This window comes from Camellia sinensis, chromosome 9 (assembly GCF_055761805.1).
Source record: "Camellia sinensis isolate YWXY chromosome 9, ASM5576180v1, whole genome shotgun sequence".
In the NCBI taxonomy this organism is placed as follows: Eukaryota; Viridiplantae; Streptophyta; class Magnoliopsida; order Ericales; family Theaceae; genus Camellia; species Camellia sinensis.
The window spans coordinates 36473785-36495484 of record NC_138969.1 but is presented as its reverse complement, the minus strand read 5'-3'; the positions used below and the strand labels follow the sequence as shown (position 1 = coordinate 36495484).

Sequence of the window (21700 nt, the reverse complement as noted above, 5' to 3'; positions counted from 1 at the left end):
TTTTTCATACAAATGTGGGTAGAGTTATATTTCAGATTTTAAAAATGACACTTATAGTATTATGGCTTTAAATGTTGGCAGATTTGATAATTTTTTATATGTATTAATGAGCCAAATTTATGGCATGTGGGAATCAGGATATATCATCAAGGCTTCTAAGATTGCGTTTATTTTTTTAAGTTTGCCTTTATTAATGGTGTGTTGAATTTATTGGAAAAAAATAAAAATAAAAAAGGAAAATTTCGGTAGTACTACATGCATCAATTAATATAGTAACTAGTGTACTAACACTAATTATGATATTATTATTGACCTCACTCATTATACAAATTACAAATACTAAAAACTTCTAAAATTGTGCCAATAACATTATTTGAAATACCAATAACATTATTTGAAAATTTTACTTATAAATCTCATTTCAAGAAATGGTGATCCATTTAATTTCAAGGATTTTCTTATATACCAAATAGTCCCATTGATTTTGAAAAAGTATATTTAATATATTATCTGTGTTTTTCTGTTGTGCTAGAAAGGTAAGATACACAATCTATGATAATCAAATTTTAGATGAATTTTTATATGAGAATCTTTTTTATTTAAAAAATATTTTAAAAATAATATAAAAATTACTTGAAATATGAGATTCTTCAAACATTTTAAAAGAATATAAGATTCTTTAAATATTTCAAAAGGAATACAAAAACTCCTTAGTAAACTTTAGACAAACATATAATTTCAAACTGTAACACTCCAAAAAAAAAAATCCTTACTGTATTTTTTCCAAACATAACACTCCAATATAATATTTAAAAAAAACAACTTAGTATAACATTCTAATGCAACACAAAAAAAAAAAAAAATTTAGTGTACTTTTTTCAAACGTAAAATCCAAAAAAATGATATGAAATTCTTTAAACCATTCCAAAAGGATAATGGATTCTTCAAACCATTCAAAAAAAAGCACAAAAATTCTTTAGTAAGTTTTGCACAAATGTATAATTTCAAACTGTGAATATTACATTTGAAAAAAGCATACTAAGGAGTTTTTAGTATTTTTGTGTATGTTAAATTGGAATGTTACGTTTGGAATTACATTAATTGGAATGTCACATTTGGAAAAAGTAGACTAAGGATTTTTTTTTAGTATTACATTGTTACTTTTTTGAAAAAGTACACTAAATTTTTTTTTTAGTAAGTTACATTAGAGTGTTACGTTTAGAAAAAGTATATTAAATTTTATTTTTTTTAGTGTTACGTTGTTACTTTTGGAAAAAGTATACTAAAAAATTTTTTAGTGTGTTACATTGAAGCATTACATTATTTGAGTGTTACATTAGAGTGTTACGTTTTTGTTTGTGATGTCGGATTTGTTCGAAAATGATGGAAAATCCAAAGTTTATATAATGCGAATTGTCCAAATGTGTAATTTTATATTTGAAGAAACCCATTTTTGTCTCTAAAAAATTAAACCAAAAATTGTAAGTGAGTACCTTTTTGTGTAATTTTCATTTTAATGGGAATTTTGAGTTCATAAGACAAAATGAAAGACTAAATAGTTCACAAGATCACATCTTGAAATTTATTTGTGTGTCACCTAAAAATAAAAAATAAAAAACTAAAAGGATATGTTTTAGAAGAAAAAATTAAAAATATTTTTTAAATTTTAGCATAAAATGAAAAATATTGACACTCTTCAAACACACACACACGCACAAAAATAAATAAATAAATAAATAAATAATGGAAAAGAAAATACCACGGCGGTATATCATCCCTAAGTTACTATCTTAATGCATCACTATTGACACAAAAGTTATCTAATTAAATAATTATCGATATTCGATTAATGTAATTTTTTTCACAAAAATTATTCGACAAGTCCTATATATTAAACAATTATAATCATTGATGTAGGCTTTGTAATAGATCCATTGAAACTCAACAACACTTTTCAGTCCGATTTCAAATTAGGGAGAAGCCTCCCTTATTATATAACTATAACTTTTTAACATTTGTTGCCTTTTCTATTTTTCAAAAATATATATTTAAATGAACAATGATTCAAAACTATGAGGGTGTCGAGTTTTTTTCGACTTACAGTTTTCCAAATTGAAGAAAAAGAATTTCAGCCCAATGCATGGATAGAAAATCTGACCAGTCAAAATACAAAAGCTTATTATGGAGAGTGAAATTTGTTTAATTATATATTTGTTTTCCCACAATACTGTCATTTCGGCCATGGAAAACAAAATATCATTGGTTAACAAAAAAACAGGAGATAAATTACATTCAGTGTGTTTGGTTTAATTCTCTAGATTAAGTTTTTCGAAAATTGAATTTTTTGTTTTTGTGTTTTTTTTTTTTTTTTTTTTTAGTGAATATTTTTAAAATTTTAAGCATTTTTTTTACTTTTTTAAATGCACCTTACTTAGATGTATCTAAAAAGTAAAAAAAATTATAAAAAAAATATTTTAAAAAATTAACAAATACATAAAAATATACTAAATTTCGTTTTTTTTTTTTTTTTGTATTTTTGGTATTTATTGAATTTTTAAAAGATTTTTTCACAAAAATTATACTTTTTATGTGCATTTATGTTAAATGTGTCTAAAAATAAAAAATAAAAACTGTTTAAAATATTAAAAAATTCAGTAAAAACAAAAAAAATACAGAAAATAAGAAAGTAGAATTTTCAAAAAACTGTTTTCAAAAAAAAGAAACCAAACAAGTTGATTGATATTTTTAAAGTTCTAAAAATTACAATTTCCTTTTTGATATTATCAGATTGGCCTAATTTTTTCTATAGATGACATATACTGAAAACTTTATAAAATAAACGATTTGGATTATTAAAATAGAATATGCAGTGGCCTCACGAACCTCTCAAATTCAAAGAAATCCAACCCTTTATTATTTACTTGTATTGGTCATTCTTTCATCGTTGAGGGAGCATTGACCAATACCCACAAATATATAATAAAGGATTGGACTTCTTCAAAGTGAGACAATTTGACAAGTCTGTGAAATCCATTACATGTCCTGTTTTGATAATTCAAATTCTTCGTTTCCTTAATATATATCATTCATAAATCAATCCGATAATCATATTATATTTAATACTTTCAAAATATTATATGTCATCATTTATTTTATGATTATAATAAGCACTTTTAATATCAAATAATGTTTGGACCTTGCAATTTGGTAAGAGACCACGTAGTGATACCGTCCGTTTTAGACTGGAATCAACCAACAAAACAAAACCAATTTTGAGTGCACCACTTCACTTCGACACACTCATCACCACAATTGAACAACCCTATAAAAGATAAATCACGCATATATTTTTTGAAATTTATTTAACATATAAATTATTTTTTTATAATTTTAAAAGTTATATTTTATCTTTTAAAATTTTTAATTTCATAAAAAATAACACTCTTATTAATAAATTATCAAATCAATTAATAATTTTTAATAATATCAAAATTTTATTTCAATTACTAATTTATATAATTTTATTATTATATAAGAAAACAATTAAAATTTTTATTTTTTAATTAATTATGTTAAATAAAATTTTTTGATAATCAGATATTTGTAATTTTTTAAATTATAGGGGATCGTATTTTAAACAAATTTCATAGAATATATTTGTAATAAAATTTACATCTCAAAAAATGAAGTTTTATCATAAATTCTCTTTCGAAACTTTTACCTGCATGTAATTGTCAAAATACTTCTGAACGACTATCTAGAAAAAATAAATAAATAAAATCAGCTTATTTGATTTGAATTTTTAAGATTTACTTTCTGAAAAATTAAAATTTTTTGTTTTCAATATATATATATGTATATAGAAAATGTTTGAGAACCACAATTTTTATGGCTCAAATGGTTCAAAATTGTCAAAACAATGTCGTTTTGACAATTTTAAAGTTGTTTTGTACTCAAAACGACGTCGTTTTAACAATTTTGAGCCATTTGAGCCACAAAAATTGTGACCCTCAATCATTGTTGTATATATATATATATATTTTTACTAAATTTTTTTAATATTTGAAGTAATTTTTTTAATTTTTAGATACATCCAACATAAATACACTTAAAAAGTATAATATTTATTAAAAAAAATCTTTAGAAAATTCACTAACTATCAAAAATATAAATACAAAAATACAAAAATTCAATACATTTTTCATATTCTTGTATATTTATTGAATTTTTAAATTATTTTTTTATAAATATTTTACTTTTTAAATACATCTAAGTAAAGCGTATCTAAAAATAAAAAATGTTTAAAATTTTAAAAATATTCACTAAAAATAAAAAAATATAAAAAATTCAATTTTTAAAAAATTGAATCTAAAAAATTGAACCCAAACACACTGATTCTTCTTAATCAAGAGGATCCCAAGAAAAGTGAAATTAACCCAAACACACTGTTCAGTCATCCCCATGGGTTAAAGATTTATCACCCTTTTAGGGGGGCAACAAACTATACATTTCTTTATACTGTACTCTGAATGGAAATACATATGCCTTAACAGATGATGTCATGTTGGCTTTTAGTGTGTGCGACAAAGAACTGGTAATATCTTCTGAATGGCAGTTATTAATTAATCCTAACCTAACATATGAGGCATCATCACAAGCCACTAACTAACATGCCCTGTGGGTATAATTTAAAGGCGTAATTTGAAGCTTGTGACTGACACAATTGGTGCGCCCAAACACTACTAACCCAAAAAAATAAAAAATAAAAAATAAAATAAATCTACTAACATAGTGTGAGCTGTAACACGTGGGATATATAATGAAAATGGAACTCAAAATGGTGACACCACTAAACAAAGTCTAGCTGAGTTTGATTGATTATGAGAGATGAGGACTTAAATGTCCACAACCAACAACTTCATTACCAAATTGGATACATGATTTGATTTTATTGAATATATATAGTAACATTCACAGTCACATTTAACTTAATAATAATATATATAGAGTTTGGAATATCTCCGGTCTACTTGCGAATTGGACGCGTTGAATTCAAAACCGTGAGTCTACCATGATTAATCGGATATATATGTATATATATATATACATATCAACATCCATAATCACATGACTTAATCATATATATATTGGATTATCTCCGATCTACTTGTGAACTGGACATTCAATCCCAACCCATGAGCCTTTCATGGTTTTTTTTACCGATGATTTGTTTCATTCATTTTTTAGACCCTTGTGTAGATTGTACATGCAAAAAAATTTGATTGATCTGATAATCCTAATCACATGACATCATCATCATATATATATATATATAGAATTCCCCATATAGGTATATGATGATTTTGAGAATTTGATTGAAACCTTTTTATTTGATACTAAAAGTGCAGACCCCACTTACCTCTCCACCTTTGGGAAAATGACTATGAGGTGGTGGTGGTGGTGGTGGTGGACTTCCCTTCCTAGTCTTGTGTGGATAATTGCTACTTTTCTGCTTTAAAGAAACCTCACTTGAAGCTTCTCATGAGTTATTACATTTTTTAATTATTATTCACTATTCTCTATAACCAACGGAGAAAAGATTGAAGAGTTTAGATTATAAAAAGTGATTCATTTTTTCAATGCCACATGGAAGGCCCTATTATCCTATTTTTGTTTGCAAAATTAGTTAAATTACTTATTCTACGTGGACTAATGTAAAATTTACTTTACAAGTAAGTAATTCCATAGTATAAACGTAAAAATATCTAAATTTGTTGAGGATGGTGATTCGGGATTAATAAGAACACTACTAACAGGATGGGCGTAACTGACCTGATTCATTTTGGTAGACTGAGTAAGAGACTATCAATCCAATTCATCCCTTTTGCGCGATCTCATTGACTGAAAAAAACACAATGTACATATGTCAAGATGATAGTTCGATCAAGACTAGTACATAAATTTCTAATATTTCTATAGATGGTAAAGTGAGAGCGAGCATCATATCATAATAGAAAGGTGAGTAAAGGGGACCATCAATGTCCAAATAGCGAGATAAGAGGGATAGCATAGATGCAAAAGCATTGTATAATCGGGTAAATTACAAATACACTGCTGAGGTTTGCTTAAAATACAGATTACCCTCTATAGATTGAAAAATTATCAATACCCCCTTATTAGAATTTTTTATTTAACGGAAATAACTAAAAAAATGAAATTCATAATTGCTCTCCTATACAATAATAAAATTACCTAAATTATTAATTGAAACATATTTTTAATATCATTAAAAACTGTTAATTGACTTGATGATTTATTAATAAAAGGGGCGATTTATTATGAAATTAGAAACCTTATGGGGTGGAATGTAATTTTCAAAATCACAGAGGCGATTTGTATTTTAATCAAATCTCAGGAAGTGTATTTGTAATTTATCCTCGTATAATCTAACAGATTAATAAGTCACTATGACTTTAGCGCAAATGAAACTAGTCCATTTTTTATTCAACGTTTAAATTTCAAAGTCAGAATCAGAGAAACAGCTTAGCTTGCCAACCTATATTGGGCTGCCCAACCATGCCTAAAATTAGAATATCTTGCACTGTGGTTTGTGGCCATGGACCAAGGTATTTCATGTAGTTTTTAAAGCTATTATGTTGCCCTGGATTGTTTTGCTTGTGTTTTGTTTTTGTTTTATTTTTATTTTTGGGAAAATACAAGCTTATTTAGGTGTCATTTAATAACGTTTACAATTTATTTTATTGTTTACAGAAAACATTAAATGTGTTTATGCTTTTTTTGTTAAAAACGAAAATAAAAACACAATTGGTACACATGCATTTTAAAATAAGTGACAATGAATGGCCGGAGGGAGTTGTCAGTGGAAGTGGTGGCGAAGGTTGTTGCCAACGGCCAGACGGGGTGATTACTGGAGGTAATGACCACAAGTGGTTATCAATGGTGGAAGTGGTGGCTGGAGATGTTAGCCAGAAGAGGTGATGAGTGATGGATGACGACCAAAAGGCGTGAGGGAAAAAAGGAAGAATGAAAACTTATTTCCAAAACAAGAACAACTTCTTCTTTTTTTTTTTTTGGTTACAAGAATTTAGTAAAATTTGTCAATTGTTACAATTTTTCAGCAATGAAAGACACTCTACGAGTTTTTTTTTTTAATATTTTTTATAACAAATTTCTTTTTTTTTGTGAACATAAATAAAAAACTAAACACATAAACCTTATCAAATGAGTCCTTAACAAACTGCTTTTGAAAAAAAAAAAAAAGTTGAATTTTTTTTTTTTTCTTTCTAAAAAAATGTGTTTTAATTTTCAGAAATTTTCTTTTTTGGGCAAGTTTATCAAATGAGTCCTTAATGAGTTTTATTAATGTTTGTTTTCTAGATTAATAATGTTTATAAATGTTTTCTAGATTAAAGGGGAATTAGTAGTTTCATCTCTCGATTATTTTGATGATTATATTAACTTAGACAATAGAATGCCCTGAATAACAATTATTGGTTCAATCAATCATAAAGGTCCAGAAGAAACTCTATATTGAAGGTGAAACTAATCAAGAAAGTGAATTTTGATTGCTTTCATGCTTTAATTTCTGTAAAATTGGCAAGTGTATTGCAACATACTAAATTAAAGAAATTAAAAACATACCTTAAGATTTCAACACAATCATTATCATTGTTGTCATGGTCGTCCATCTCATCATCCCAGTCCAGCTAAAAAGAGCTCGCTGACTTCATGAGCTCCGTTCGTCCAGTGAGATCTTCAAGAAAGGTAGGATGATTAATGGCTTGAAGGACAAAATCCATCCCTCTTTCCCAATATTCTGATACCACCTGGACAGTACAAAATTCAAAAATATAATAATAAAAAAAATTCAAAAAAATCATTACAATTTCATAATGCTAGAAACTTAACAGTGCAGCAACAAGCAGAGCAGGTTTTTGAGGAGTGACCAACGATAATCATCTGAGAAAACTGCGAGAGCAATCCTCGAATTTGATGGGGTAAAATACCAAGAGGTTGTTCAGTGCTTTCATTATGAGTAGAGTTGGCAAACTCAGCTTTGACATATAACCTGTAGGGCAGTAATGACAATGTAGACCAAAATTTGGAAGGAAACTTATATTAGATTTGGGCCTGTTTTGTGCAGTAACTAAAAAGTTAATAATAAAAAAACATAAGATAAAAGCACCCCACTCAGCTTTTAGATAATCAATTTTTTCCCCTATTTTTGAAAGTTATTTCCACCCCATAAATTATAAGCAAAAGTAGCACCACCAAATATGCTAAAACAGATTCCCGTTATTAAAAAAAACAGTCAATAGACTGCACCAAACAAGAAATTTTACACCAAAAAAAAAAAAAAAAAAATCACTTAAAGACAAAAACAAATTCCAAACCCCACATGAACTTTCCCAACAACAAAAAACAACTTTTTAAACATTTGTCAAACGCATCAACTTTGTTAACAACTTTATCCTAAAACAGTTAAAAAGCTACTAAAAGAGTATTTGCCAAGCCGACTTTTCTATCTGCTAGTTTTCTCAAAACTCAAGAAAGATCAGCAAATAACTGAGCTTTGTTAACGTAGTTTTTTTAGGAGTTACCCATGAGGGTGATGCAGAATCCCTACTAAAAGTTCTACTGCAAGGGCTGAAGCAATGGGAGCAAGCCCTGGCCACGTAACTGTGCATTGTTGATCCAAAGTGCAGTTGGCAGTTGACTGCAAAAAGAATGAGTAGTCAGTGCAGTGATTAATATGCATGCAGAAAACTTTAATATCACACAATTGCAGTTACAAATATTACATCAATAGGGGCAACCACATCATTGCAGAAGTAACAACCCAATCTATGCTCTCTGTTTCTGTCTATCTCTGAGAAATTTCTGATTTCAGAAGATGAAGTATTCACAGCATTGCCTTTGAAGTTGTGAGTACTTCTGAGAGGACCGGCACCATGACAAATAACCAAGAAGCTGTCGAACACCAGAGCTGCAGTTACAGTAATCTGAAGATAGAACACGATTGAATAAATGAACTATTAGGAGTTAGGAACACTAAGAAAGATGTGGTCCAAATTTTATTGAAGAATTTGATGCCAAAGTTGACAAAAAAATCTCAATTTTTACCAATGGCATAAAGGACATCTAGGAAGCACGGACACGGACACAATATGATTTCAAAAAAATAAGGATAGACAAACGTGGTGGGGATACAGCAAAAAAATATTTTTATATAAATATTACATCTATAAACTATTAAAATTAATGAAAACTTACATTAATTTAACATATTTAAAAAAAAAAAAAAAAACTATATCTAAATTAGCTAGAGACTAGGTCTGTGTTGCATTTGGCTCCAGGAATCGTTGGAAGTCAACCTCTCAACTTCACAACTATGGTTAGATCTGTGTTGTGTTGTTGAGGTTTGCTATGAATTCTATTTTTTTTTAAATTTTAATTCAACCCTCATGTTTTCAAATATTATAATATGATCCTCAAAAATAATTTTGAAAAATTAAAATAGGATCATGTTGTATCCTGAATCGTTGGAAGTCAACCTCTCAACTTCAAATATTATAATATGATCCTCAAATATCATGTTGTATCAAAAAATTTAAATTTAAATTTAAATTTAAAAAATAGACACTACATGGCGTGTCCTATACGTGTCCATGTTTGACATAGCTACAGCACCTATTTCGAAGTGTCAGTGCTTCATAGAAGGACATTGACCTTGTTAGCATTGGCACAAAGAAGAGCTGGGAGCCATCGACTTTCCCTTGTATCAGTCAATAAGAAAACTGCATCATGACAATCAATTAAATTTTGTAGGTGTTTGCAATCCTCAAGCACAATATTTTCTTCATGGCTAGGCACCGGATGCCCGGGCATCAGAACAGCCATCACAACACCTTCAGCTTCCTGAGAATAAAACCAACACATAGGGATAGTTTAAGGGAATCAATTTTCTCAGGTTAAATTAGGTTGAGAAGTTATGTAAGGGATAAAATTATTTACCACAGCCGGAAAGATTTTCTCGAGACTTTTAACTGCTGCTGGGGCTTTAAACTCACCACCATTAAGGCAGTCATCCAAAGTATATAGGGATTGCCTCAACAGATTAGACATAGCCACCCTGCCACTGTCAAGTAGTGTAATTTTCTGGACAGTGTTATCAAAGGCGATAGGCGCACCAAGGCGCCAAGGTCTCCTGGGACCTAGGCTCAAGGTTCAAGGCGCAAGGTGAGGCGCAGGCTTCATCGAAGTGAGGCACCCCTTGTACGGAAAAAAATATATAATTTAATATAATTAAATAATTTAGGGTTCAACATAAACAAAATGAAATGTTAAACATTTAGTGTTTTTTGGAGATTAGGAATTAGGGCTAATTATTCTTCTATCATTGATTTGGGATTAAATGCCCAATGTATTGGCAACTGTAATAAGAGTAGGGATCTTTTGTAGCTACATCATATTAAATCAATTGTCAAATTTTAAACAAAACCAATTAAAGTAACAAGAAAAAAAATCCTCAAGACGCAAGCCTTGGGCCAATCAGGCGCCTTATCACAGTCGCCTGGCCTGGAATACTATAAGGCACAAACCTTGGGCCTGGACAGGACTTGGGCCTAAGTGCACCTTATCGAAGTCGCCTGGCCTCAAGGTTCTAAAAAGCGGTTGCGGTCGCCGTAACGGTAGCGGTGGAGCGGTTGTGGTTGCGGGGTGTAAAGGCCGTAGCGTAACGGTTGCGGTAACCGGAATCGTGAATTTTTTTATTTTTCGTACAATTTAAAAAAAACTTACCAATACGCACATTTTTTTTCCATGATCATATTTATTGGGTTTTAAAATAAATATTGATTAATTTTTATAATTTTTTAGTTTTATCCAATATATTTTATATTTTTAAATCATTACAAACTGAGTTTTTTACATTTTATTTTAATAATTAATGACTTTATATTATATAAAAAATCAATCACTAACTATTATATATAAGATAAATAATGACAAAAGTAAGAGAATAAATAAAAGCTTAAATATATATATATATATATTAATCAAGCCAAATAGATAATGACCACACTTATTATTATTATTATTATTATTATTATCAAACAATATATAGATAGACACACACAAACAAAATGGTTGAGTGATAGCAGCTGAATATAATAGTATAAGTCTTACAGATTCAACAAATCAATAACATGTTCTTCATCTTCCCTCTTCTCTCTCTCTATCTCTTGTTCCTCCATCTTCCCTCTTCATCTTCCCTCCTCTCTCTATCTCTCTTCTGCATTTTCAACTTTTTTTTTTCAAAAAAAGCAATTCGGAACCGTTACGTAACGGTGCGTAACATGCCGTTACGGCACTGTTACGACCGCTATAGCAGCCGCTATAGCCGATACACCTGTGAATCTCAATCACACCGCAAAAGCGGCCGTAACAGGTGGCGGTAACGACCACAACCGTTACGTAACAGCGTTACGTAACGGTTGCGGCCGCTTTTTAAAACCTTGCCTGGCCTAGGATACTACAAGGTGCAAACCTTAGGCCTGGATGGGACTTGGGCATAGGCGCATGTCTAGGCGGGCCTTTAATAACACTGTTCCGGACGCCCCAAGCCTGCAGTTGCAAATAATTTTTCATAACCCAGGCAGCAGAATAAAAGAATTTTATCATAAAATCTCATTCACTCACCATAAGCATCCGAGCAACCTGGCATCCAAGTGTACCGGCCAGAGAAGGTGTTTAAGTCCAAAGATGGCAAAGCACGCCATCTCATTAATTTTAAATTTAAATCTGCAGCCAATATTGCTAACCTGTCAACGTTGTAGCTTTAAATGTTAAAGGATGCAATGGAATAATGCCCTTATGGACTATGGAGCAACAATCTCAACACATACCTAGCAGATCCATAGATTTAGCTAGGCTAATACATCTTAATAACTTCTTCCCTCTATTATATATATTATTGATTGATGAATTGATTGATATTGTGTTATGTATTACAACTCCTATATATAGAAGAGAAGGTGGTAGTAGGTGTAGTGTAGTGGAGGTGGTAGGTGAAGTGGGTGCTAGTGGAGATGGTAGGTGGAGGAGTAAATTGGTAAATTCTAACAGCCCCCCGCAAACTCAAGGAGGATAGAAACTAACCAACTTGAGTTTGGAGAGAGGAACAAAACAAGAAAATACATAAAAATAAAAATAAAAAAAAGATAGGAGACACTGTATGGTCGTGTCAGACCGTTGGTGAAGACACTGAAATGTGGTGCCATAACGTGGTAGAGGACACTGTATGGTGGTGTCATAACGGTGTAGAGGACACTGGATGGCGGTGTCAGACCGATGTAGAAGACAGTTTATGGGGTCATGTCGGACCGTTGTAGAAGACAGTTTATGGGGTCATGTCGGACCGTTGTAGAAGACAGTTTATGGGGTCATGTCGGACCGTTGTAGCAGACAATGTTGTGACAGTTGTTGTGACAGTTTACGGAGTCTTGCTGGACCCTTGTAGAAACTAACCGGAATCTATGTCGGGACAGTTTACAGAGTCTTGTCGGACCCTTGTAGAAACTAACCGGAATCTATGTCGGGACAGTTTACAGAGTCTTGTCGGACCCTTGTAGAAACTAACCGGAATCTATGTCGGGACAGTTTACAGAGTCTTGTCGGACCCATAAAGGAGCTAACCGGAATCAATGTCGGGACAGTTTACAGAGTCTTGTCGGACCCTTGAAGGAGCTAACCGGAATCAATGTCGGGACAGTTTACAGAGTCTTGTCGGACCCATTAAAAAGTCGCACCCTCAAAAGGTATGCCCAATTTTTCAGAAGGCGTGCCATCAAAAGGCGTGCCCAATTTATCAAAAGGTGTGCCGGACATGATGGCGAGGCACGTGAGTGTCTTGGTTGGCGTGCCCGTTTGTCGTCTGGCGTCAAGTGGCGCGCGATACGCGTGGCTGCCTTGGCTATTTAACCAAGACGAAGGCTGAAGCTGAGGTAGAAGCTGAGACAAAAAGACTGAGAGAAATCTCTGAAAAATTCTTCGTTTTGCTGAGAAAGATACTTTGTAACACTCTGTAACACTTTGTTGCTCAGAAAATGGCCTCGTCCTCGTCTTCCCGTGGACTGCTCACCCTCTTTCCCGACCTCAATGAGTCAACAAGAGAGAGAACTGGTGCGGTGGCCAGTGAACCTCAACCAAACACCTCTGTGTTTGCTCCGTTGAATTTTCCGATGCGGTCGGTGGAGCAAAAAATGGCGGTGCAGACTGATATTGAGGCCAATCAGTATACTCTGAAGTCATGCGTGGAAACCATGACTGCGGTCACAAATTTATCGCACCGGCTGCAGAGCAGGACAAATGAGGTGCAACAGTTAAACTCCCAGCTGGCTCTGCTCCAACGCATGTATAAGGATGCGCGAGCAGAGATAAGCGTGCTAAGGGCAGAAAACAAGGAGCTGAAGCGGAAGGCCACCGTGATGTTCCGATTTGGAGGTCCTCCATATGCTGCAGTGGAGGAGTATGGGGGAGTGAACGTGCTCGGTGGCGTAGAAAACACGGAGGCAGCACCGTCAAGGACTGCCCAGGACGGAGGCAAGAAGAAAAGACCGGCGGCAGAGTAGAGATGAAAAATCCCACTGTTCCAATTTGTGTTGGTTTGGTTTTGTTTTTTTTTTTTTTTTTTTTTTTTTTTGGCAAAGAAATAATAATGAAAAAAAAAGATGAAAAAAAAAGTGAAAGAAAAATAAAAAAGAAAGAAATAATAAGAAGAGAATCACGTGGGTTGCTTGTAATGGAATCAGAGAAATGATGAAAGTGGGTTTAGTGGATAGAAAAAGGGATGAGAGAGAGAGGGAGTGGATTGAATTAAAAAATAAAAAATAAAGAAAAAATAATGTTATCAGAAAGGGCATGTGCAAAGCTGTGTCGTGGGCTTTGCAAAAAGTGTGGTTTATAATAAAAAAATAAAGTGTGGTTTTAAAGTAAGGGTTGGTGGGTGATAAAAAAAGAAAAGCTGGGTTATGCTGGGAAGATCAGAGAGTTTCCTGTCCTGGTGCAATGCTTGGATCAATGCTTTTCTTTCTTCAAGGTATTCTGTACACATCACTCGAATGAAATCGGTGAGGACGCATGAAGGCAGGATCTTGGGCGGCTTGTAAAACGTGAGTTGGACCAACTCCCTCATCTTGTCAGGGGTCTGCGGCAACAATATGGTAGCAGCATCATCTATACTCTTGACCTTGAACAACCCATCTTCCATGTCCTTCTCCTCCATGCACACCCCAGCAGCTCCTATCACCAGCCGCTCCACCGCCTCCGGAAACTGCGCCGCCATGCTGTACCCAACAAATCCGCCATAACTCAGTCCCACCACAAGCATGCTCCGCGCCACCCCGTATGCCTCCATGGCCCGCATGATGCTACGGGCCTGGAATGCCTCGGTCCTGTCGGGCAGGGTGGTGTAGGAGTCGCCAAAGAAGAGCAGGCCAGGGACGTAGACGTTGAATTTGGAGGAGAATGGAGATATGAACGGGTTCCACTGCCACATGGCGTTGATGCCGTGGATGAGGAGAAGAGTGGGCTTGTTGGGTTTGTGGGACTGGGGAATCCAGAAGTGCATGACGGTGCCGTCACCGAGATCGGTGGTCACTAATTTGAGGCCTGCCTTGCCGAAGGAGTGCCTGTAGCGTTGGTTTTGCAACGCTGTCAAGCTTATACACTTGCCCATTCTGTACAAATATTCAATCACCAGACCAGACAGACTCTTTGCAAATTAATGATGAGATCTTGGAATCAAACAACAATTTGTGACTCAAAATTGGGTCTGGATTTCTGGTGATTTGAGATCCGGCGGACGGTCAAGGCAAGGTTGCCGCCCGCCGGAAGGCGAAGAACACCAAGATCTTTAACTTTGCTCTGATACCATGTAAAAAAATATATATATTATTGATTGATGAATTGATTGATATTGTGTTATGTATTACAACTCCTATACTATGAAGCACGGACACGGACACGGACACGCATACGGACACTGACACGGACACGGGACACGTCAATTTTTAAAAAATGGGAACACGGACACGGCAGGGGACACGGCAGATTTTTTAATTTTTTTATAAATATTTTTATTTTAATACATATTAATTATTTTATTTATTTATTATATTTTTTAAATAATATGTTCTAATTAATTTTTTTATTTTATTTTATATACATATTTATTTATTTTTATTAATATGTATAAGTATAGATAATATAATAGTTATATACTAATAATAACTGTGGCATCCTTTATACTATTATAATAATAATACTTTCAGTTATTATTATAATATAATAATAATAGTTATATTATATATATATATATATGAATCCAGCAGAGCAGATTATAATAATAGTTATATATTATATACATATATGAATCAGCAGATTAAAGAAGACGCGACTGAGAGAGAGAGAGGAAGAAGCGATCGATCGCGATCGCGATCGCGAGGGAGAGAAGGTGAGAGAGAGAGCTCGTCGAAGTCGAAGGGCGACTGGATCGTCGAAGTCGAAGGTGATGGAGGTCGCCGGCGAGTGACTGGACTGGATCGAAGTCATGGAGGTCGCCAGCAAGTCGACTGGACTGGATCGAAGTCCAGGTTTGTTTCAAGACCTTTACTCTGCTCCTTTACTCTTCTTTTTGGCTCTCTGTGTCCAGATTTGGACACGCGTGTCCAGATTTGGTGGACACGCGTGTCTCCGCCGTGTCTCCACCGTGTCCCCTGTAAAAAAATAATTAAATTAAAGGGACACGCCACCCGGCGTGTCCCGTACGTGTCCCCGACGTGTCCCCGTGTCCCCGGCGTGTCCCCGTGTCAGACACTGCCACGGCATGAAATCTGCCGTGTCCATGCTTCATAGCTCCTATATATAGAAGAGAAGGTGGTAGTAGGTGTAGTGTAGTGGAGGTGGTAGGTGAAGTGGGTGCTAGTGGAGATGGTAGGTGGAGGAGTAAATTGGTAAATTCTAACAAGTTCCCATTGCACGGCATTAGGAATATGAAAGCTATCTTTCCATCCTAAACAAATAGTGTTTGTGTTGGGAAAGCCAGTGCTGAAAACAATTTTAACTGTAAAAAGAGAGAAAATTCTAATTAGAAGAGAGCTGTTACCCAAATTTTGCCGCTCTACCTTGTGAAACTGATATTAAGGCTTCACCAACAAGGGACAAGCCCAGATCAGCAAAACCACAATTCTCACGGTAGCACAAAAAGTGAACTTTCTCTAGTTCCATCTTGAACAAATAAATGCAAGGAAGTTGCAAAAAGGCCAACCAGGATTACTTGGAAGATGACATGGGTCGTAAAAGCCAAAAAGAAACTGCCAGCAACATGTAACTTAGCTTTGTGGAAGAGACATCTAAAACTTCAACATAATGTTTAACAGGACTCAAGCCATTGAGGAATTAAACAAAGACCGTATTTGGTGCAGCTTATTGAAACTGCTTATAGCTTTTCTAATTTAGGAATTTGTGCTGAGTATTTGGTGTAGTTTCTGCTTATAGCCTATGAGGTAGAAATAGCTTAAATAAGCTTAAAAAGGTGATGATGTGAAAGCTTAAATTCTACTTTCTGATTATCAACTTTCAACTTGAGAAAAGCTGCTTCAAACAGGCCCAAACTGTCTTATTCATTTCAATTAGCAAAAACTAGTATAAGTTTACAAAAAATGCGAAGTATGTGGACATACCTTATGGGAATCATGTTGGTAGGAATCCCAGTCCTTCAGATGCTTGATAGGAGCATGTGAATTTCAATCAAAAAAGACCCAAAAAAGCGGCACATCTACGGCAATCTCATATGCTTTAGGTTCTCCACATAAAGTGCAAACAAAACAAACTGCAGACAAATAAGGTATAATAACTCGGGACATTTTACCTGCCGTTGCACTTGAGCTACGCCACTCATTACACGCTGCTGATACCGATTCAGCCTATACCCCACAAAAATAACCTTGGTGTCAAAATTGATACGAAAAGTTAAATACAGTACTTACAAAAAATACTAACATTTGCCTCACCTCCTCTAGGCTGAGGCACTGGGAAGCTGGCCTCAAATCAACCTAGGTTGCAGGAGGATCAAGCGACAGAGAAAGGAAAGCAAACCAGTAATGAAAGGTCCACTTTTTAAGGTCTGCAAATGATATAAGAAGGAACCTTGAAAGTACTGCACTGTCCTCCTCAGCCTTTCCAGAATGAATCTCCTCCCATATCTGATATTCAATGAGATATATACTTTTAACAAGAGAAGCATATTTTAACATTTCAGCCAACCTGTTTTTCCAAGATTACAAGTAGGGGTGTTCAAAACGACTGATGGACCGGACCGGACTAATCAAAATCATACTGTTTGGTTTGTTTTTTTGGAAGGATGGTAAGATTTCGGTTCAAAGAAATTAAGAACTAAATTGCTAACAGTTCTGTTCATGGAGTAAGACTCTAAAGAACCGGAATTGTTCCTCATTCTAATAAAATTGTATTTTTTATTATAATTAGTATATAATATAAGAATTTTCGGTTCTTTACATGTTTTACAAAAGTTGGTTCGGAGAATATTCTAAGATTTTGAAGTATGCTTGTTAATGTTTTGAAATATATATATATTGGCAGAATCATTTTTTCATTAAACTTGATATTCTGGATATAGGAATTAATTTTCTAGCCTTCAATCGTGGAACCGAACTGGAACCAAACCACTTTTGCGATTTGTTTCTGGTTCAGTTCCAAAAATTTCGGCCTTGTTTGGTTTGTATTTGAGAAACATGTTTTGAGATAAAAAGTATGAAAATTTGTTTGGTTTGATTTTTTTTCAAAAGATGTTTTGAAAAATTATTTTGAGAGAGAGTTTTGGAAAAAGTGATTGATTTGATGTGTATGAGAGAGAGATTTGTTTGGAAAATTTGTAAACCAAACAAGTTTTGAAAAAAAAATTTGGGAAAATTTGTTTGGTTTGATTACTTTTGAAAACTTATTTGTAGAGAATTTTTCCCAAAATTTTTTGAGAAACACAAACCAAACAAGGCCTTCACGTTTCAGTTTGGTTAATTTCTGGAATCGCAAGGACTAGTTTGGTTCCTGGCTCACCCCAAAACCGAACCATACTGGCCTGTCAACACCCCTAATTATAACACCTACTTTTTTCTGTTTTCCTGCTTGGGATGGTGAGGGAGCTCGGCAAGATTCAAACCTAAGACCATCCCAAGCCCCTCCACCTGAGCCATGGCCCAGCACCACTTGCAAATCTACTTAAAGGCTGTGGAACTGAAATACTTGTTGACCAATTTTACAAACTCACCCCAATGATTCTTAGACAAAAGGAAATTCAAGTATAAATCAAGAATAAAGCCTATCTGAATAAAATACCTTCTTCGCTTCTGCCTTTAGCAAGCTCTGTTTATCGAGGGCTTGAAAACCCTCCAATGTATTTGTGTTGTATAGAATGCCAGGGACAGAGCATTTGTTCCTGTCACCACGGCTTCTTGTTATTGACAATTGAACACATGGTTCAGGTGGCAACGATTCAGCACAAAGAGTTAATGGATTTGATAATTGAGAATGTGAACAAGGTGCCTAGAAACCTGCCACAAGATCATTTCACTTCTCAGGTACATGGTCACCCATCAAAAACAAGCGATTTGCATTTATTGATTTATAGGTCAAGTTAATGTTAACATAAAATTTATGTTGATCAAATTTTCCATGAAGGTCTAAGATTAATTTATGACTGGCTTCCAGCCTCCTAGGTTGTTACATGGACTCTTCTATTTCCCCTGAAGTACTTGTGTCCACCGGATATGACAACGATAAGGGTGTGGGATATGTGTTTGACATCCGAACCCAATTTAAACACTTGATTTCTCTAATATTTTACGATATTTGCAGAAGAAGCTTAGGAAAGAAACATTTATAGCTTCTCACATGGATGAGCAATGGAAATTCCATATTCTCTTTAATCCTATTTAAATTTAAGTATATTTCTATATAATTTACATCTTATCTAAAAATATTATATGGTATGCATGCAATATATATGCAGCATGTCATGTCCCCGTATCCATATTCAATTTTTGGATACATATCCCAATATCCTAAGTTGAGGGGGGTCTTGGTATAAATAATTCTTTGTTTTTTTCAAACTAGTTTCTAATTTTTCAAAAAAAAAAAAAAATTCATAAACACACAAGTTATGAAAACTCACCCAAACAAATACTTTTCTAGCTATTTCAATTTCAACAAAAGAAGACAAGAATTCAAAGAAATTGGTAATGAAAATGCCATACTCAACACTCAACACTCAACTCAACAAATTACTAACAAAATGCCAATCCATACTATAACTGAGAATTTCCAATAATTACTTCATACAATCAAACCATGATAGAAGAAAATTGAAAATTAAAAAAAAAAAAGAAAAAAAATCAAATTAGGAGAGGAAATAAAGAAGCATAGATACAGATAGATACCGGTAATGGAAAGAGGGGAATCGTCACTTCCAAAGAGATTGAGCTTCAATGATGATAATCTATGCCAGAAACCCTCGTCAACAGCACTCTGGAATGGTGCGAATTGAAGAACACTTCCATTCTCATTTTCCTTCTTCATACTTGCTGTGCTTCTTCACGTCTCGATGTGATGATTTTTTCAGTGAAGTTGATGATTCTGTCGCAGCTTATTTGTTGATTGACGAACAAAAAGAGGTAACAATTCAAATTCAAAATCAAAATCAAAATCAACATCAAAATCTGCATTGCACTGAGATTTTAGCAACTTTCGACTATCAATTTATTTGATTGGCCTTACACTTTTTTTAAATCAAAATCCTAGGTTAACAAATCCTAGGTCACTTAGAAAATCTAATTAGATTTGTGAAAAGAAATGGAGAAAAAAAAAATTGAAATTTAAGAAATAATAATTTGATAATAAATTTTTTTTTTTTTTAAGAGAAGTTACAAAAAAAATTTTAAAAAATTTGTAAAGGATTGATTTTTGTAATAAAATAAATCATAAATTTTTTGTTTTGTCAATTTAAATGTTAATTTTTTTATTTATTTTTAATTTAAATTATCTGTTTGCTTTCATTAAATAAAATTTACTGACTAAAATAAATTTTTTTTTAGACAAGTTTACTTAAAAATATGTAGATAGATTAGATTAAAATTAAATTAAAAAAATTAAGTTTAAATTAACAAAATAAAATTTTCAGAATTTATTTTTTTACAATGGTTAAATTTTGAGTTTTTTTTTTTTTTTTTTTTTTAATTTTCCCTAATTTTTTTATCACTGTTTTGTATTAGGTATTTTGTAATTTACTATTTGTATTTACTAATTATTTAATAATTATATTTAAATAAGAAAATTAATCATCCTATCCCCTTTTTTTTCTTTATTTCTTGGTTAAATTCAAATACACTTATTGAGATTTGTTTAAAATACATATTATCTTTATCTGTTATAGTTCTGAAAATTATAAATACTTCATAATTAGAATTTTTTATTTAACAGAGTTAATAAAAATAAAATAAAATTCCTAACTACTATTTTATACAATAATAATATTATATAAATTGTTAATTAAAATATATTTCTTATATCATTAAAAACTGTTAATTAATTTATTAATAAAATGGTTCAGTTGTAACGCCCCAAAAAAAATACAATGGATATAATAATAAGAAAAATGCTTGGGAGCACTAATTAGTGTTCCTACTAATTAGGTGGCAGTGGGTCCCGCCATTAATGATGTGATGTTTTGGTCTTGGAGTTGTGTTTTTTTTTTTTTTTACTTTTTTAATGCATTAGTACTATTAGTGGTGATGTTTTTAGTGGGATGAATCATTGTTGTAATAATAATCAAGGCTCTTAAGACCAATGGGGGTTGGTTCAAGTGGAAAAGGACTTGGGTCGCTTAAGCAAAAGTCTTGAGTTCGAGCCTTTGTGGATGCAGCAAACCCCATTGGGAGAGGATTCCGCATATGCGCCCGGCAACTTCCTCGACGGATTAGTCCTGGGTCCAAAAAAACCTGGGGATACCGTGGGAGACCTTAAAAAAAAAAGGCTCTTAAGAAGTACCGAAACCATCCCCAACACATTCTATTACATGATCTCAATGTTTGTACAAAATAATCTCACATGCGGTTATACATTCAATGAATCTACAGCATGTAGAACATTCAATCAAAAATAAATAAATGCCCTCAAGGGATTTACAAATTCCCAGGCTTAAGCCCGGTTGCACAAAAGATGGTTTTTCGAACCCATACATACATAGCCCTTGACTTACAAAAAATATGGTCACAACAAAATAGAGCCTCGTGCTCTCAATACATATATCCACGCCCTAGTTTGGCAGATTCACTACGTCTTTTCCTGTACCAAAATCTCATAGGAGTGAGCATAAAGCCCAACAGAGAATTCTTAACAAAGTATATACATTTTATACAAACTTCGCAGAATGAAATGCACATGTCATGCTATGTTTTCTTGAGTAAAAATCACATTTTTCACCCTTCGAAACCATCATGCTCAATGACAAATTAAAATCCCAATATTTCAAAGTTTAATCCGTTTCATTCGACGAGACAGTAAATACGACTCAGGTAATCTCTAGGTTGGTGTCTGCAAGTAGACA

At 33.2% G+C, this 21700-nt stretch overlaps 1 protein-coding gene and 1 pseudogene across 2 annotated transcripts; both read right to left on the bottom strand.

Annotated features, from left to right (window-relative positions):
- Nucleotides 1–5832: 5832 nt before the first annotated feature.
- LOC114292326 (ubiquitin-like modifier-activating enzyme atg7) lies at nt 5833–19811 on the bottom strand (annotated as a pseudogene). The gene is made up of 18 exons (XR_014339548.1): nt 19536–19811; nt 18436–18650; nt 17094–17285; nt 16952–17006; nt 16764–16858; nt 16181–16394; nt 16047–16080; nt 15689–15695; nt 11922–11978; nt 11722–11838; nt 11626–11646; nt 10036–10179; nt 9751–9939; nt 8823–9023; nt 8622–8737; nt 7930–8089; nt 7663–7847; nt 5833–5901 (listed from the first exon to the last, which is right to left on the bottom strand). The product of XR_014339548.1 is annotated as a ubiquitin-like modifier-activating enzyme atg7 (transcript).
- On the bottom strand, nt 13840–14904 carry LOC145788702 (uncharacterized). Its single transcript, XM_028264107.2, has one exon. The coding sequence runs from the start codon at nt 14756–14758 to the stop codon at nt 13982–13984; it is 777 nt and encodes a 258-aa protein (XP_028119908.2). The 5' UTR covers nt 14759–14904; the 3' UTR covers nt 13840–13981.
- Nucleotides 19812–21700: the final 1889 nt, after the last annotated feature.

Excerpts from the sequence above, each read along its gene's own strand:
- LOC145788702 (XM_028264107.2), bottom strand. The coding sequence starts at position 14,758 with ATGGGCAAGTGTATAAGCTTGACAGCGTTGCAAAACCAACGCTACAGG.